The 19,952-nt window shown below is 37.8% G+C and overlaps 1 protein-coding gene and 1 long non-coding RNA gene across 2 annotated transcripts in view; one reads left to right on the top strand and one right to left on the bottom strand.

Annotated features, from left to right (window-relative positions):
- Nucleotides 1-1,512: 1,512 nt before the first annotated feature.
- On the top strand, nt 1,513-15,658 carry LOC120806519. Its single transcript, XR_005709709.1, has 3 exons — nt 1,513-1,682; nt 11,876-11,997; nt 15,509-15,658. It is a non-coding gene; the product is annotated as an uncharacterized LOC120806519 (long non-coding RNA).
- Nucleotides 5,520-19,952, bottom strand: part of lrrtm4l1 (leucine rich repeat transmembrane neuronal 4 like 1) — a 46,824-nt gene continuing 32,391 nt past the window's right edge. The window contains exon 3 of the mRNA XM_040157775.1: nt 5,520-6,622. Within this exon, the coding sequence (XP_040013709.1) occupies nt 6,557-6,622 (66 nt within the window). The 3' untranslated portion in view covers nt 5,520-6,556. The remainder of the gene's footprint in view (nt 6,623-19,952) is intronic.

Below are 19,952 nucleotides of genomic sequence, written 5' to 3'. Positions count from 1 at the left end.
GGACAGTTCAGTTCATTAAGTCAGTACAGGCTCAAAAAAAGATCTAAACTCATTGGTAGCCATTATAATATCTGTCAAGGTAACATCATGAGGTGATATTAAAGTATCTGTCTGCCTGTATCTGCCTTCTTAATGAATACATTTAATATTTCAGCTATGAATTAGAGGATTCAGGGACTAAGAAAGAAAACTGTCAGCCAAGTTTTAAATTCATTCCATAATATTTTTGAACTGTACCTTGAAGTGATTAGTCTTTGAATAATCCACTAAGTCTGTAATAAAGAAAACCCATACCCAAACAAGTATAGTTTTTGACAAAGCTATGTGATTAAAGACTTGTGAAAGTTTACATCTTTCCATATAGTCAAAGGGCTAGGCTTTAACTGAACTCCTTTTTGTCTGACAACACTGCAATCACAGAAGACTCCTTGTAGGTGAGTCTTCTGTGGGTGGTTGGTCATATCAGCCGTTGGCCTAACAAAAGACAGAAGCTGAGCCAAAAAATTCAAGATAAAATGGCGTGATTCATCTTTGTTCATTCTGAATTTATATCGGGATATTTTGGTTCTTTGAATGCAAATGCAGGATTGATTAGATGAACCTGGATTTATTTATCCATGATTACTGCGTGCACTCACCTTGACCTAAAGGACATACAGCATAAGTAGAGAGAAAAAACCATGACCATTAATCTCACAGAACTGTAAAAATGTCTGAAGAAAGAGTCCAATTCTTCACTGCAGCAGAGCAGCAGCTCTTAATGGAGGGTTATGAGTAGTTCAAAAGCTTAACTACAACCACAGGCAGTATGTCAAAAGCACTGAAAAGGAGAGAAGGCTTGCAAAAAATTGTCAATAAAGTAAACGAGCAAGTAATCTGTAAATTTAATTATTTAATGTTTTTCAATGCCTATGCCATCATTATTTTGGCTTTTAAAGAGCAATTATATGGTTTGCCTTCTGAGCCAGTGGCCAAAACAGGACATGGGATCAAGTTAAAATAAAAGATAAAAATATACTACAGAATGGTACATATTGGCCTGCCTCTGCTTTTTTTTCTCCTACTTGCATACTGATAATTATTTTGTGACAGTGTATTTGTAAAATAACAAACGGGAAAAAGGCAGAGCTAGAAAAAAACAAACATAAAAAACAAGGCTGAGGTCTAGCAGCGCCTGACTTTACACCTGCAGAGGAGCTGACAATCAAAAAAACAACCGACCAGTGTTGGAGGGCATAGCAGGTGGAACATCCTCACAGCCAGTGTCAGGATACAGCAACAGTTACATCAGTAAATAGAGTACATTTCACGTTGTGCAATATTACAGCCATATTCTCACAGACCTAATTTTATTTTCAATTTTTTCTGAAGTTATAGGACATATGGTGAAGCTGCTGCCAGTACCTCAGAGAGTAATTGGGGAGCCATCTGTAAGTTTTTAAGTTAATTAGAATATAAGGAATTGTTTTTCTGTTGAATATTCATCTGTATCTACAGATGGTTGAGCATGTAGATTCTATTTTCCTTTGCTCTGGTCAGGGTGAAGTACGTCCTTGTCGGTCTTACATGTTGGAAAGATGAGTTTGCCCGGGGCATTGCTACAAACGTGATTGTGGCAGGAATCCACTCCCTTAGACAGTCCTTCAGCTGCTGGCCCATCCAGTCAGAAACGGGAGAGAGAGGTGAGTTGATTGTAAAACTTGCTTGTCTGTAATGTACTCAATAATTTGCTGTTCTGTAGGATCTTGAAGACGTACACTTCCTGTACAAGAAACACCTACGGATTGAGGTAAAAAAATTGGGAGCAAGAAATGCAGTATTGAGCTGTAATGATAATTAAACTGGCAAAAGAAATTGAGTTGCCTGATAGAAAGCTTGTTGGTAGCAACACTGCTAAATTTTAATTTCACCTAATTGAAACTTCACTACATGTTTTTTTTATTTCTCTTATTTGCAGGGCCAACTCCAGCAAAATGCCAAATATGAAAATAAACTTAATATGTGGTCAATGTTTTCTATTCATTCAACAAATAATACTTTACATTCATGTATATAAATCAGTTTCTTATGACTTGGATGAATGGAATACAGTTGGGTTTGATACAGATCTTTTTGATATAATTTCTTTCCAGATTCCTGGTATTTTAACTTTGGAAGTGCTCTTTAACAACATTGTAGACGGAGGTATTGCTTTATGTTATCATAAATCAAAAAGTAAACAGTTGTTGGGCTCTGGAAGCGGATGCAGATATGTACTTTGAGAGGGGTAGGACATGCATTCTCAGAATCAAACATTTCCTTAGTTTCCATTACACTGTTTGCTCATCCTCATTGAAAAAAAAAAAAAGAGGCGGAATCAGGAAAAAGCTTCAGACCAGCAGTTGGTGATGATGGTATCAGAGATGATCTCAACGAGAACCCTACAGTCCCCTAGTAAGGAGCAGACGGCTGAGGCACATGATCTGTAGAACACCGCTTCCAGTGTGGGTTGCGAGCGACGTGATTTGACTGCTTTGAAAGAACTGGTGCTTACATAAAAAGTCACCATTCGTTCAGTGATGGAGTTTGGTATTTTAGTTTCTAACCCCCTTCTCCTAAGCAGTCGCTGACTAATTGCTTCAAAAGCCATAATCAAAGTGAAGGCCACCTGGTGAGCTGCACTTCAAGTTGGAGATTATATGAGGTTGAGGTTATGAAACTTAACATTGGAGTGTCAAATCCAATTAAGATGCCATACATAAAGGAAAAATTCATTTGTGAGTGTGTCACCAAGGCAAAGTTATTAGTGGCATGTTTGTTTGAAGCGAAGACCAGGAGAAAGAGGAGGAAAGTCAGAAAAAATCTTCTAAGGGATAAAACACCATACATCAAGGCTCAGAAGGGCTGCTGATTATGTTTGCCATTTCTTTTTGCTCCAACATGCTGTCTGGTTTTCCTTTCTCCTGAAAGTTGTTCCTCTGTATACTGTCTCAGTTTTGTTACAGGTTTGAAATTTTCCTCTGCTGCATTTACTGTGAGCTTCATTGTAATGTGCCACCAAATCGGAGCATCTCTCACCATGAAGTTCTAAAATTCTTTCTTATCAAATCTTTATCTGAATTTGAGCTTTTCTCAAGTCTCTATATTGTAATCCATTGTCTTGCTCGGCCTGTATGTGCATGTCTTTGCTTCAAAGGTTTTCACATGCTTTAAACTGTCCCTTTATCATCCACTTTGAGATGGTAGCTAGACATGATGTCTTAAAGTTATGATGTTTTCAATGTCAGGGGAGCGGCTTGATAAATCTTACATCAGTGGATTTTGCTTATAGTTTAACATCATCTTCCCGGGGCCATTGTGTGGAAGTGTCATAGAGTGCCAACTCTTTGGAGTTGGGTCAACAGGGAGCCCGAGCTGCGTGAATTATGCATGGTGTTTGCTCTCCGGCATGCAGCCCTGTCTGTGCTGCCACTGGACAGAGACACAGATGGAGTTATAGAGATCATAGAGAACAGCCGCGGATAAGACATATATACACCAAGGAGAGAGAGGGATACAGAGAAATACAGCAGATAATACAGAGCACAGAGATGTACAATATGGATGAAAAGAAAAAAAGAACACAAGATATTGAAAGGATCAGTTCACTCAAATTACAAAAAAATATTTCTTATGCACCACTACTAGGGCTACAACTTATTTTCATTATTTATTAATCTGTTAATTTCTTCTTCAATGCATTTAATGTAATTTAAAAAATGGACCCTCAAAATTACCCAGAGCTTATGTTGATATCAGAACATATATTGTTTTTTCTAACCAACAGTCTAAAACCCAAGGCTGGAACCCGCAAATGTTTGGAATTTTTGCTTGATAAGCGAATTAAGTGATTAAGCGATTATGAAAATGCTTGATTTATGTTGATTGGGGCATCTTCGTTGCCAAATGTTGGTCAAGATAATCATAAGTCCTTGGTTGTTTCAGCTGGGGAACTTTGCTGCAGAGCTACTATGATTAGTTAGTTAATCGATTGCTTGGTCCGAATTGCTCTTTAATTTAAATGATAATGTAAATTAAATTTCTTTGTGTTTTGGACTCTTAGTCAGACAAAACAACTTGAAAATGTCACCTAGGACTCTGAGAAATTGGAAGGGACAAATGATTAATTGAGAGAATAATAGTCAGATTAATGGATAATGAAAATAATCATTAGTTGCAGCCCTACTGGTGAATGAAACTGCCAATCGAGTGTAAAATTGAAACTATCTGCAGGGACCTATAACACTAGGGATAAAAGGAAAATTCTGTTTCTGTAGCTTGGGTGAACTGACCCTTTGGAGAGATGGGGAGGAAGGTGGGAACAGGGTGAGACAGAAATGCAGACAACTGACCGAAAACGTCATAAATAATGGGAAGAAACTGAAAGTGAATGTGATGTGGGAACCTGATAGAGAGGAAGGCAAGATTAGTGGGGGAGAGATGTATTAGCAGGGGGAGATAGGTATAAAGGTGTGAAAATACCACAGGGAGCGCCATCTGGACCTCTGAGCTGACAGCTCGACGTGTTCAAAGTGCAGCGAACATGGAGCAAATTTACAAGGGAGGGACCCCTCTCGAGATATGCAACACATTACACAAGAAGCGTAATTAAGAGGCTGGTGGGGCCCGCAGTGAGCGTCACTGTGAACAGAACTGTCGAACAGAGATCAATGTTCTGCTCTCTAAATTAATGAGGTTAATGTTGATGTGACAGCCTCGTCACCGCAGATCTGCAGGGAATAGATTTCCACGAGTATGAATGGAGACATGAATAAAAAGCTTCTTAAATTACAGTCTACAGCACAAACACAATAAGAAAATGTTTCATACGCACACAGAGCTTGAACTCAAAAAATGATTAATGAATATTTTAATTTGACCAATTCATATTGCTCACCAATAAAGTCATTATTTTCATTATAAAACATACTGTTGAAAGTGAACAAATAGTACAGCTGCTTACTAAATATCAACAAATTCGAGGGGGGGAAAGCAGAAATTTACAATAGAAAATTACCATTTTCCGGCATAGAAAGATTATGTTTGCAGGTTGAAACAAACAATTCACAACTAAATGTGTCTCAAATATAATTAAGAACTTATAATAAATGAAACACAAGCACACGTTGAACCGTGCACAGCAACATGTGCAGTCTCTTTGAGGGGAGAGACGGGCTGAGTTTTTTAAGGAAAGTGAAGCATGTATTAAACATAAGTCATAAAATGTAAAGCAGTGCTCAAAATTATCTTTCAGACAGGAGCTTCCCAATGAAGACTGTCGTTGCAAGATTTGTTCACAAAGACGTACACACTACACACATGGAAAAAGCCGATTCGGTCACAGAGCATTGCTGGACGTGAGAGGAGTTGAGGCTTCTTTTGATTTTTCGTGGATTTATATTATGACAACAAATCCTGCATCTGTTACACCCAATGGTTGGGAGAACCAAGAGCCAAAAAATGCTCCATTTGGCTCTTTGGTATTTGGTGTTGAAAATGGCAGAAACACATATTCATAAAGTACAACATTAACAACATTACAACTGCAGAAAAGTATATTTTACCTTTTTTCTTTTTCCCCTCTTTTGCTTCTGATTACCCTTTCTGTCCTCCAAATCAAGGTTTTAATTGCAATTAGAAACAACCTAGAAAAAACTTTTTTTTAAAAAAGTAAACAAACAAAAAAACCTCACCAAAAGTCATTGGCTGGGGGATAGTTTGCTTTCCTCTGGTAACTTTTCACACACTTCAAACAATCTTCCAGCTGCTGACTTGATTTCCACCTGATGGAGCAGATTTCTCTTTACTGACAAATGCAGAGAAAATTAGTGATTCGTTTCATAATGTTTCTGCTCCAGTTAGGCACATTTACATCATCCTAACCTTTCATCAGTCTTTCTTAAAAAAAAAAAAAATGATATGATAAGATACGATGCTTCATATGGAATCAAAATATGCAAACCCACTTTAAGTTATACACAGCTGTGTTAGCAGAGCGGTCAGAGCTACTTGTTCAGTGCATTTTCATTAATGATTCATTGCTCAGTTTACACTCTTTAAAGCCTCTTGAATTTGTACAGTTGTTTACCTTTGTTTTTAAAACAATGCCACGTTGTCCTCACGGAGACAATAAGCTATTATGGGCTAAACAGTGAGCTCCCATGTTGCTTATAACCATCCATTAGCGCTCATGAGTCTTCTTCTGAAGCTCTGCTGTTCACCATAGGACTGCATTTCCACAACCATGGATGTCAGTATTTGTGTAGTGAAAGCTTGATGAAATGCAACAAAGCTGATGACCAGTGACCAGAGGCCAAAAAAAGACATTATAAAACCTTAAGAAAAAGAAAAAGACAGTATTATCTCCTCTTTGCCTTGGTCCAGGGCTGTCCTTGTTAGCATGGAGAAGCATTTTAAATGTATTTTTGAATGTGAATAATAGGAGTAGGATCCTGTTAGGTTCTCTTCATCTGTATCTCTCCTGTATCCCTGTTTCGTTGTGGTTTGCTGCATCATCCAAAGCAGTTACTTTTGGGGGTTAATGAATGGTAGGCATATCTCCCAGCCAGGCACCAGGTAGGGGGCGTGGACACGTATATTCATTCTGCAAGGAAGGAAAAACAAAGACAATAAAGTTAAAACCATTTAACAGCTGGTCTGTGATAGTTACAGAGGTGGTGGTGACAATTTTGAGTTAATTACAGTGCCCAGTGATTTGATAACAGTACAGTGGGGCTGTGACAGAGCCAACAAAGCAAATTAGGGTAAGCAATTAAGCAGATGATGAAATCTCTTGCTTAGATAGCTTAGAAGGCTGAGGTGGACTGACTTCCCCAATGTCTCACACAGATTAAATGAAAGCCCCAGACACAGAAAGTGTTCATTATGAAAATGGTAATTAAAGCTGACATAATGAAATAAAAATGTTTGATTGAACTTGCCTACCTTCAAATTTTGTCACTTTATGTCATGTATTGTTTGCTCCAATTGAAATTTCAATAACTCTCTAGTCAAGCATTGATCTGCCTCTCAGCAATTTCTGGAATTATATGGAATTGTTATGGAATGTTGTATTTTACAACAGGAATATATTTCCTCCATACCATATTTACAGATATTTAATGTAAAAAGCCTTTTCTTCATTCAAACAATAGGCATGTTGACAAACTGTGGGTAGGAAGAGTGGCCACTAAGGCCCAAATACTGTAAAAGGATGCAGAAGCAAATAATCATGGGACCAACCTTTGCATTTTCAGACTATGTAGCCATATCTAAATATAAAGCAATAAACAAAACATAATATTATGTTATTTAGTACATTTTCAGTAATGAAGAATCAGAGTGCCAGAACATGTGCTTACTTATTGCCTTTATTCCCAATGCAATGTACAGTTACACTTCTGTACACAGTAGAAAGTACATTTAGGTGGTGTCACATAGCATATTTGGATCGATAGAAAAAGAAAATTAGAAATCATGACAAGTGAATAATTCATGACCTTTAAATGTCTGCGACATTCTACTCTCATGTAAGAACCAAAAGCTTTGGATTGATTTCCACACTCAAAGAGGCAGAGGCACAGTCATCCCACTTATCCAAGTTTGCCTCTAACCATTTGTGCTCTAAAACCCTCTATGACTTAACCTTTAAGAGAGCCTATTTGCGACTTGGCTACAGGTAAATCCACATTGCCTTAATAACACAAATGCTGTGAGTTTTGCCAGGCTAAGCAATTTTTAAAGCTTTCAGAATTTGCTCGAAATTATCCCGGCTCAACTTTTTGCTGCTCAAGCAGAGATTGTTGTCAGTGTGAAGCAGATCTCTGTAACATAGGGCTCAGACGAGTATGCCCTGAGCAGAACTATGATTTGAACGTTATCAAACCGGCTGACAAATCTTCACTCAACCCTTTTATCTACCTCTCAGGTGGTTGTGAGTGAAGTGAAGACAGCTGCACAAATTGTTATACCTTAAACAATTTTTAGCAGAACACAAAAACAGAAACAACTCAGGAAAAGCTCAGGCTGTGCTGTGAACACAAGCACATTAACATAAGCTCTGATGCAAGCAACAGAGAGACACAAAAGCTGAGGTATACAACCCTCTGCAGAGGTAGACACACACACTTAAACACAAACACATCATCCTATCAGGGGGTGGAAAAAAGCCAGGATAAATGTTGGAATTAGTAGATCATCTACCCACTTCATTTTTGTCATTGCACATTATTATATGACTATACTGTATATATTGTTTATATTTCTTTATATAGTCTTAGCATTTGGTCTCACTCTCTGACATGTTTTTTTTTTTTTCTTTTTCTTGGTTGATCAGCCTAATATGTTTGTTTTAACACTGTGCCTTGTTGAACCTGAATCAATCCAGTGTGCAGTCGAATGGAGTGACATGGCAGCAATTTGAAAGTATCAGTATATTGCAGTATCGTCTCTTCCGTCTAAATTCAAGAGATGTTCTTCATATACAGTATCTCGCTGAGTGACTGCAGGAGTGCAATGTTTGATAATGTAAGATAATGGTCACACGGCCAACTGTTGTGTGGCTCATTATGCTTCATTTTATGGTAAAAGCCCAAATTTTTCAGACCAAGAGCAAACTGGTAATCGATCATTTCATTGCATTGTGTTTTTTCTGTAGTTTTGTGGCTGTCATAATGAATAATGAAGTTATTTTAGCACAGTTCAAATGTTTGATTCACAGATATCTGAGCTGTTGTTTGCAAAAACTCATTATGCTCCTTCGACATGATTTTCCTCAAGTGCTTGGCTGGAAGAGGAGTATTATAATTCACTCTGTTGCTCACGCCTCTTCACTTGCATTGTGAGCAACCATTAGTTGTCTGATGGCTTTCAGCCATAAGTTGGAAACAGCGTTTTATACATCACTTTGCATGAAAGGACTGGATAGTTAAGGATGTTTTCCTCAACACACTACACCAATCCTCATCACTTCTGCTGCCGGCAGTCAAGACCGACCGCTGATTCTCTTCTGCCCTATCTCAGAACTGGAATTTTCCAGTTATAGAAAGGTAATAAAAAATCTCTGCTGCTGTTTCCCCAGTATTGTTTTATGGGACAAATGGACAACACTAGTGGCCTTTCGCGACAAGAGCAACATTGCAACATGTATCTGAAGGAACAGTTGTCACTTCCATGAAAAGAGCAGAAAAGATGTTCCTTTCTAATAGCAAGGCCAAGTTAGCTTCCTCGGCTTTAGCCATAGTGAGATTTATGACGAGCTGACAATGGCCCAGGATAAACTTGGCGAACATTCTGGTCAGGTGTCCTACCTCCCCACCAATACAAGGATGGCAATGTGTGGTAGAAGTGTAGCTGTTGGTTATTAACACTGTTCGAGATCAAAGAGAACCTCTGTCACTGCCTCCGAGCACAGCAGAGTCCAGGTGTATGAATTGCCAGGGCTAATGTGATGTCCAGTGACAAGCCAGTAGCCGGCAAGATACATCTCTAAAATATGAGTCTGATTTAGAATTTTGGAGAGCAAAAAATGTTGTTTACCTGAAGGATAAACACCCACTGTCCTTCGTGGCTCTCATCATCCCATACTAATCTACCCTCGGGAGTGTTGTGGTTGAACGCGCACTATAGCAACAAAGGCATTTCTATGCCTTCCTTCCCAACACATAAGCTTTTATTTATTGGAAAAAGAAGATTCGAGAAGCTGGCAGGGATGTACGTGATACTCAGAGATGACTTGGCTGATGTAGCGTCCACCCTGGTTAGTCCCCTACCACGCTGTCACAGGGGCAGCCCTTCAAGGAGTGAAACCCTGAGAGGATCTGGCCTGTGGGTCTAGGATGGTCCCCTGTAGTGCTGTACATTGCTTTGGAACCACAAACCACATGGACCTTGAAAGTCCATGATACTTTATGAAGGCTACAAGGATTTGATCAAATTACATGGTAGGCCCTCATACATCCCATACACAGCTGTATGATGATAATATTCGTCAGCATGCCCACTAGTCTAACCCTTTATAGATAATATTATATAAGAGAAAAAAATCCAATCTAAATGGGGTTTATGTGATTTTTTGAGGGATCTATCCAGAGGGAATTACAGGTGGAATTCTGGATGCAGTACCGCAGGTGAATATGAATCTTTTCTACTGCAGATGAGTCAAGAAAAATACCATTCTGGCAGCGTCTGTGCCACCACTGCATCAGTACTCCTGCATGAAAACTGAACAAAGGCGAAATAAAGGCCCCACCCTTATTCTCAGAATTAGGTTTACAATGTGTAACCATTAATTCTGATAAAGGGTATCAGATAGCACGGCAGGCAAACGTTGTAACATGTCACCATCCAAATGTAGCACAAATTTTAACCAAATTTTCGGACAGAAAAGGCATGTGAATGTGCATTTGCCTCCACTGCTCTTATGCAAATATTAGAAGATGAGAAGATCAAGATAAACAGCTGGTGGCACTAAATCTACAGAAGAAGAAGAGAGTATGGTAATGTAATTAAAAGAGAGTTATTCAAGCCTCAAACAGTAGAAAAATGTGATGGAAATATATCAATTCTATTTGATTTATGCATGAACTTGAGAATGTTACACTCTTTTCATTGCTCTACACAAACCTGATGTTTTTATTTGCCGGCATTTTTTATCTCTATTGGAGAGTTGATGTATAAGTCACATGCTTCCTGTATGTCATGATTTATCTGCCAGGTCTGTTTCCATTGCACTAAGCAAAGTACTTTTTTTGGCAATATTTAAATTAATTAATTATTTTTTAATTTACACATAAAAATGAGTGGACGGAAACACACTTAATTACTAGTAGTAGTTTTGCTCAGTATCTGTGAAAACTGAAAACAGTTAACCTTATACATATGACAGACCCACACAACTGAGTCCATACTTACCCGGCTTTGATATTGTTGCATACACAACCAAACAACGCTAATAATCATAATTGAAAGGCACACAATTATAAATGCTGGTCCCCTGCTAAGTAGGCATGCCGAAGGGAAAACCACTTCTAAGACTAAGTTCTGGTCTTTTCAAGAACACAGGTTACATGTCCAGAGCTGCCCCTAGTTTCATCCACCCCCTCCAATGCCTTTATGTGTTTTTAATTAGGATACTAATTAGCAGGATACAAACATGATGTAATTAGTTTGCTCTCAGTCAGGACAGCTGGAAGTAGCACAGACATATGGCAGCCACTCTCAAAGGGATCACAAGCCTCTTACTCCACTCAGGGCTCCAATTACCCTGTTCTATCTCCCCACCCCGTTCGTGTGAAGTTGCATGTTCCCTTATTTCCCTGAAGACCAGGAAAAGAGGCAGACAATAGAAACTAGACTGAATATGTCAAGTCAATTCTTTGTGGAAAGTTAAGTTAATGAGACAAGTGAAATACTGTCTGCACTGCAACTTTGGTCTTGAAATTCTTATCATAACAAGGTCTGTGTATGAACACAGCTGCTCTTTTGTGTTCATGTATGTGCATATGTAGAGTCTGTAGTTACATGTCCATGTTAGAGTCAAACACTTCATCAAACAAGATCGTGACAGACACGGATCAGCTTTAATCTCCACATAGGATACAGACAAAGGACAGATTAAAGCACCTCAAGTGGGCTTATTTCTGCTTAAAGAAAAACAACAATTATACAAGGAAAGCCTTCCTGGGGAGCTGATGCCTGTATAATCTCTTGATCTCTGCAACACTGATACTTACACTTTCTCTTAAGCTCTCCTTCTCTCTCGCACTCAAACACACACTCGGTCCTGTGATCATCACGACCAAGTGATATTGCTTAGTTAAAAATTGCAGTATTGATTTATTTTTGTTTGATGTTTCAGCGGCTGGCAAAAGAATGTAGAAGTACAAAAGCCAGTGTCAACAAAGAAGTCGAGAAACCTGCAGAAGTTGGTTTGAAGTAATTGGGATTCTCTCTTTGATAACAAGACAGTGGAAATAAAAGGTAAAATACTGGAGTTCCAACTAATGGTCTGATAAAAAGTCATTTATTTAAGGCTTGTAATTTTGTTTTCAGGAAGGTCACAGCAGTAAATGACACCACAGTTAATAACACAACATATTAATGATGCAATGCATGTATCATGAGAAAATTCAATTATTTTAATTGCCTTTTTTTGTGTATGTTTGTTCATCATTTTAATGTGACTTGCGGCTCTCAGTGATTATTTCCACAAACATAGCTGGGAGGATATGTCAGGTCTAATATAAATTAAAAGGTAGAGATCAATATACAGTATAGTCCACATAATATTATTCTTGTTTGGTCATATTATTTCCATTATTTCCATTGTGTCTTGTCATCCCCATCTCTTTTCAAATACATAAATATATATGCCCAGATTAATGTTAGTGCTAAGAGCATGGATGTATGAATATATAAAGCAAATGCAACACTTTGCCTCCAGCCATGCTTTATGACTTAGAGAGAAAATGCAAAGTTTAAAATGACAACGAAATTTGTAGGATAAATAAATAAATACACGAAAATATAAAGGAAAACAGACGGTAAGTGAACTGTACTGATACAATACCACGAATACATCATTACAATCTGCATGTAATCACTGGATGTACAGCAAACAGAGGCTGAACACTGGTCACTAGAAAGAGTGGATTTTTCTTTCACATCCGGATTGATTTGCATGTAAAAAGGTGAGCACTTCATTGTAATGACCTTATCACATAATTCAAACTGTAAGAACAACTGCAGCAGTACCAGCCAGCCATGATTGAGACGTAGCAAATGTTACTTTACAAATGAATACATTTTTGTTTACCTCAAATTACTCGTTATTTTTAATTGCTAGTATGAAGACGTCAGTGTGTTGGGTAACTATATCTGAGAGAAAAGAACTATGTATAAGTGCCTTTGCCCTCTACACTATCCTTGTCTCTAAAAACACAAACTGTATTTCATTAGAAGCGAGGGTATACTGACCCACATCTAAGTGGGCCAGTGAGAGTAAGCTGCTGTAAAAGAACATCATCATTTGAAGTTAAACAGAGTGTGATTTTCTGCATATATGCAAAAAGCATAATATACAAACCATGGTCTAAAGGTAGAATTCAAAGATTTCCCCGAGGAAATCTGATCCACTGAGTTGTGGCTTGGAGCAAACCGAGCATTTCCCTACTGAGATGTCTCAGTGTGTGTGCATATTTATATAAGTGCATGCACATGCATGTTTATCTGTGCTTGAGGGATATGATTTATGATGATTTCGATTTATGCAGGTGATGGATGGTCACATTAGGGACAGCAGGTCCCTCCCCTCCCAAGTCTCTCTTGCTATATATCATGTGTTGCGCAACAAGTTCTATTTCACATGTCCGGAGCAAAAAGTACATAAATAAATAAAGCAAGCAATAATTTCTCCCCCTTGTTAGGATACATTTATCATTTGAGGGATAATAGTCAAAGAGCTCTGCTAGTGTAATGGAGGATGTGGCTGCCATTATGACCTCCATCCATTACTTGTGTTCTAACAGTAACTACCACACACTAGCCAACAAACTGCCATGTCAATTAAAAAAAATCTTTTTTTTTTTAGTGTTTTTTAGGTGTAGAAGTAAGCTTTGATAGTGATGTTTTGTTGTACAAATCGTCAAAATAAAAGTTCCTGTGCCTTAGAATTTCCGCTGCTGCGTTACTAGGCAAGATATAGCCTCGCTAAACATCAGTGGGTTGATATCAGCTTGACAAATATATGACTGCGCCCGGAATTCAGGTTTTCTAAAGTCTTAACCAATTATGAAATTTTCATCACACAAAGTTTAGTGATTATCTGCTCTGAAATCATGAATACACGCTATCTACAGGAATACAGAATAGTGTTGCATCACAGACAACAGGATATTAAGAGGATCTTTCAAACTGAGATATGCATCACCTAACCGTCTCTCTCTTACAACCTTCACTCCCTTTCACCACATCTTTTTCATTATGCTATTTCCATTATGCGCTCTCTCTCTCTCTCTCTCTCTCTGTGTCTTGCTCTCTCTTTCTGTCTCACACTCGAACTTGTGAACTCTCCCCATCTCTTCATTATCTGTGCAGGTAAAGACATGTTAGCTCAGCAGTTTTGGCCACATTTTCCTTTACCGTTCCCCTACAGCTGTCCTTCAAACTTGCAGGACACCTGTGCAAATTAATAATAATTTACGTAGTTAATAAGTTAATGAATTGAAAATCAAAGTAGTCTTCACTTTTTTGGCTGATACATGGTCAGGAACAGCTCCAACTCCATCATTAAGTTTGCTATGGTGTATTTCAACTGGACATAATTCCCATCAGTGTGGCAATTGTGACTCTATGGGTCATGCTAACTTTGCCTTCACCACCTCCGTTGTAGAGATTTGGGAAAACTAGGACAGAACAATGTATATCGGGGTAAGCTGCAGAAGGCTCCTTCAGCTTTCCAAATAAACATGATTTACACATTAATAATTTCAGATGCTTGTCTAACAGTCTGATGTGAAAATAAAAACAGAAAGTAGCATAAGGTTCTACTTGAGCAACTTGCCCACTGACTTATGTACCCTGACATATTTATTTGCATCGGTTTGTTTGCATGTGTGAAGCAGACTTTCACTGTGGTTACACTCTCCTCAAGGGAAGGTCAAAAAGCTAAATGCAAGCGTGGATTGTCCCGTGTACTATTATGAGGATGATCTCAAGTCATTTCACTTTGATGGCAGACCGTATTTATTTGAGTTGTAGTGCAAAGACAAGGGGCTAAATCAAATGGAAGAGGAAAGACAAACAATGGAGGCAAAGGCAGAAAGGCAATGTGTGTGACCCACCAGCAATAAACCCTAAAAATAAATTTCCTTCACCCATTATGACCCACCAGTTTTGAAAGAAGCTGGAATTTCCTCTTCAGGGGTCTATCCTGGTACCGTATATTTCTCCTATAAGTTTTTTCTTTATAGTTCTTTTTCCTAATTCTTATTTTCACTAAAGTCTTTTAGCACAGGCTTAAGATCATGTCACATTGCGTTTGACTACTCAGGTTGTTTGTGTATGTCAGAACTAAACCTTTGAGTAGTCAAATTCAAAAGTTGATGTAGTAACTTTTCTGGAAGTTCAATTGAGAAACTGTTTACAGATAAAATAACTGGGCTGGAATGTCTGTGTTTTGCTAATCCAGTGAATTGTATACCTGAAAAAATCAAGGTGCTAGATTATGATACAAGAAAAATCTTCTAAATCTGATACTCCACTAAAGTCCACTTTGATTTTCAATGCCCACAAAGGCTTAATACATCCAGACGTACTACGATAGAAGGATAGCTCATTTGCTAGAAAAACTACAGACAAATCTCTGACAGCTGAGTACTTTCCACCTTCTCTTTGCGTATATCATCATATCAGCCCTACTGTGCACTGTACTAGTACTAAGACTGCATCGATGTTTCAATCAAAATCCTCTCTCTTCTCACACGTCTTCCAGGGCCCCAATGGAAATCGAACGTCACAGGAGCTCTGCTTTGGTCATGTCTGCTTCCTGTAGATCCTCTTATCTCAGCTCAGGACATTACATCAGCTCTCCTCTGCAACTAACAATCAGTTTCTACAACTAGGTTTCTGTACTTGTTTGAATAAAAAATAAGTTTGTCCATCACAAAGGCCATCTGACTTATATTTGGGAATGGGTCATATCTAAGTAACAGTAAAAAAGCATCACTATGCTGGGTGTACTCATAGCTACAAATGAGCCACAAAACTGAAGGCGGTTTTTCTAATATTCTGTTATTGACTTATATTTTTTACATGAGAAATTGAATGGATAAGTGTTAGACAGACCGTAATGACATGCTGTATGCAATAACTCAATAATAGCTAATCAAGGGAAGGAAAAGTTACCCTAAATTAGAGTTTCAGTGTATTATTTCTGTGGTCCAAGGCAGTTCAATTAATCAACATTTTATAAGCATGAATAACTCATTACGAAGGTTACACAAGGGAACCAAGAGAACATAGTGCAAAACTGTCCAGCCTCAAGTCAGTCTTATAAAATATTTGTGTCGAATGATGTGAGAAAATGTCCCTGTCACTGTATCTTTACTTCTAACACTGGCTCAGTAAACATCTTCATATGAATCAAAATATGTACTTGGTGACCTACAGATATTCAATTCAGGCCTGTCCTGATGCAATACAATGTATTTTAATATGATAAAGTATGATAGAATTGTTGTAAACACTTTTATTATTCCATTATTTCAACTGGACAGCATTTTGGCCACTGGTTGCAGGAGGGGATTGTTGGCATCAGTTAGAGAGAAAGATGTAAATTAAAATGGACTCCTTCGCATTGTAATAATCATAATAAAAACCTTTTTAGATGATTAATTACATTCTGTTTGGACAGATGTTGGTACAATCTTATTTTATTAGAAGTAAAATAGAAATCAGTTAACTCAAATTAATCCTTTCAAACAGGCCATTGTTTATTACCTCCACCAAGGAGGTTATGTTTTCACCCGTGTCTGTTTGTTTGTTTGTTTGTCAGTAGGATTATATAAAATGTACTCAAGCGATTTGCACCGAATTAGGTGGAGGGATGTGGCATGGGTCAGGAAAGAACCCATTAAATTCTGGGGCAGATCCAGATCATTCACCATGATTTTGAATTTTTTTCTCTGAAGTCTGGTCTATATTTGGGGACATTTCCCTTTGCGGAGGTCTACGCTCTTTGATTGCCCTTCTAGTTCATAATGCTGTGCTGCTTTAATTTATATACTGTATGGATACTGTCTTCAGTAATTGATTTTGACCATGCAGAGCTGTTGATGAGTTGAGAATACTGATGGCTTTTTGATTGCAGTGTTGACTGTACGTAAAGTGAACCATACACAAAAAGGGAGACTTCAAAGAAATCATACGCAGCTAAGAGCCACTTTTAAAATTACATGGTGAACTGAAACCTAACGAATGTCAAATAACATTATCTTTACTACAGTTGTGATAACAATTCCTGATTTTATTTTTATTATGTATAGCTGGTATATAACTGTGTGGTACAATTAGACCAAAGCCATTTAGTTTTAATCACCCTATTCTTTTGAGTCCTTTAGTACATGTCCGCTTTAAAGATTTAACAGCTTAACTGGAAAACTGTCAAGTTTGTATTTCAAAGAAGAAAGTGGGGTTTTCCTACTCACTTCAGCATATTCAGCAATTTTTGTGAGTTAGCAACTAGCAGCCATTTAAAAAACTTCTAATTTGGATTCATTACTCAACAATAGAAAAGGATGCTTGTGTTGGCTATTTTTTAGCTTCGCTACAGCCTCTTCCAATTGAGACAAAGTATACAATTTAGTAATCTACTGGACACACCACTTCCCTGTTTGCTGTGTAAAAAGTAGACTAACAAGTACTTTTAAGCAGGTTACACAATTAGAACAATTAATCAATTAGTTGATCGGAGGAAAAATAAGCGATTATTGATAATCAAAAAATCGCTTTGGCTTTTTTTTTAAGCAAAAATACCTAATATTTGCTGGTTTCTGCTTAACAAATTGGACGTTCTGATGCATTTATGTGTTTTACATAATAATAAACTGAATAGTTTGGGGTTTTGAACTGTTGGCTGGAAAAAATGATGAGATGATATGAATGAGAGCCGCTGAAGATGATAAAACTTTTGTTTCACTCGTACATTATAAATGGACCGCATTTATAAAGGGCTATCTACCTTAACAGACAAAGCACTTTACAAGGTACCTCTCATTCACCCATTTCACACAAACACTCATGCCATGAGCCATATAACTGTGTGGTACAATTAGACCAAAGCCATTGGCAACTCATCGGTGTGCAAGGCACTGGCCTACCCATTGGGAGGAACTTGGGATTTAATGTCTTGCTCAGGACGTGTGGAAAGGAGGGGCTGGGGCTCAAACTGCCAACCCTGTGATTAATGGACGACCCAGTCCACCCCCCTACTCACAATTCAGCCGTGTGTTTGTGTTAGTTCATGGATAACCGCTAGCTAGCAATTCCTAGTTAAACTGTTATTGTTGTATTCAAACTGCTAAAGTGCACAAGTTATTCTTCTTTGGGCAGTTTTGTTGGTTACCAAACAGCTTAAGGTGCATTACCGTCACCTATGGACTGGAGTAGAGCTGAGAGAAATTCAAGACTGACTGCATTGCCTTGACAAGATTTGCGATCTGGTCATCAGGGACTCATATGGCTCAGTGAAAATGAAAGTGTATTAAATCTCATCTGTATTTTATCTCCGAGACAGCTGAAATGACTAATGTAATGGGGCCTTAATGTCATATTTATTCACTTTCACACCATTATTTCAGTTCCAGACAACAACATGTATCTTGTACTTATATCTTTCATGTAATCCTTGCACCCTGGAAAAACGATATTCTCACTTTAGTGTGCACAGGGCATTTGTATTTGAAGACAACGGTGCAAGATTATATGAAATCACAGGAGACCAGGCTAGGAATGAATGGTGCTTGATTCAGTTACATTTTTGGTATTTGTTGAAAGAGGAGAAAAGAGTTACTCACACACTTTCCCATCTCCAAAACTGAAAAGGCTTTGACCTTTTGATCAAAAGGCTGCTTGTCAAAAGATGTCTATTACTCTGATAAGGTTCATGGTTGGATTGTATCAATTATTTCATGAAACTGTCTCCCACTATGATAATGTACCTCAGTATTGGAAAAAAATATATGTGTCAGTTTTAATGTTTTTATGTAGCTCGGACGGCCAAAATGTTCATGATCCCTTCATCAGTCGCTTGGTTTGAATAAGAGTAGATAAAACATGACATCCTAAAGCTCACATTATACATAAGAAGAGGTCTCTGGAGATGGAGGCATGCTATGCAAATTTAAATACATCCAAATATAAAAAGACTCTGGTTGAGCACTCCAATTAATCCAGCAAAACACAAATACAGTTTTGTCTTTTTACTACTGGGCCTCTAGTGTCTTGTTTTCTGGCCAAAAGGAAAATCATGTTTAATTAAGTTTTATTTTTTTCCATTTTGTTTAGCTTAATTCATCAGCTTAATTTCTGACGGTACCCCGCCATGCTGAAGTGGTGCCAGTAACAAAAATTTGTTTTTTGTTTAATGTCTTTGTTCATCAGTGGAAACTACAAGGCATGTTTGTTGTCTTTTTATCCTTTGTTAAAAGTTATTCATGCAGATCCTGTCCACATATTCCAAATCCTTTTTGACTTTCTGACATAACAGGACTTGATCCTGAAGAACTGCCAGATGGCTGCAGGAGACATCTTTTTCATTTCCCTCGCTTTGTCACTGAAGTAGCTGTTGACACATGCCAGAGGGTGCAATAGTGCAATTAGCACTCCTACTGCAACTACTAGTGACAGTGTCACACTAAATAGCAGGCGTAATGTGACATTTAACAGAAAATAGAATGCAAATGATATCATGATCCCAAACATGATACCTTGAACTTTTCAAGCACCCTGGTATAAAAAGAAAAGAATTTCAATCAATTCCAGTTTAGTACAATGGAAAAGCCTACAACTTGAAAAGTTGTTTATCTGATGAGTAGAACTGTTAACCAGGAAATGTACCCATATTACATACAAGTAAAAATGACCAAAAGTATAAGTGTAGGCCTTCTTGCAGGGCTGTTGTACAAGGTTCTTTTTGATTGTGAGGGTTTTTCTTTTTTTTGGTTACACTCTGATTGAATCATATTGTTGTTGCATCTTTCCAGACCTAATTTTTAAATTCAGGTGGATGAAATTTTATTTGAAAGCAGTTTGCCGGGGTTCGACTAAAATGTTCATTCTTGGTCATGACTAAAACTACACTAAAATGTTTATGTTTTTCTTTGACTAAGACCAGACTAAAATGTCCAGAGTTTTTGTCAACTAAAACTGGACTAAAA

The sequence above is a fragment of the Xiphias gladius genome, chromosome 20, assembly GCF_016859285.1.
Source record: "Xiphias gladius isolate SHS-SW01 ecotype Sanya breed wild chromosome 20, ASM1685928v1, whole genome shotgun sequence".
In the NCBI taxonomy this organism is placed as follows: Eukaryota; Metazoa; Chordata; class Actinopteri; order Istiophoriformes; family Xiphiidae; genus Xiphias; species Xiphias gladius.
Note: the sequence above shows the minus strand (reverse complement) of the source record. Positions and strands in the feature narration are given on the sequence as shown.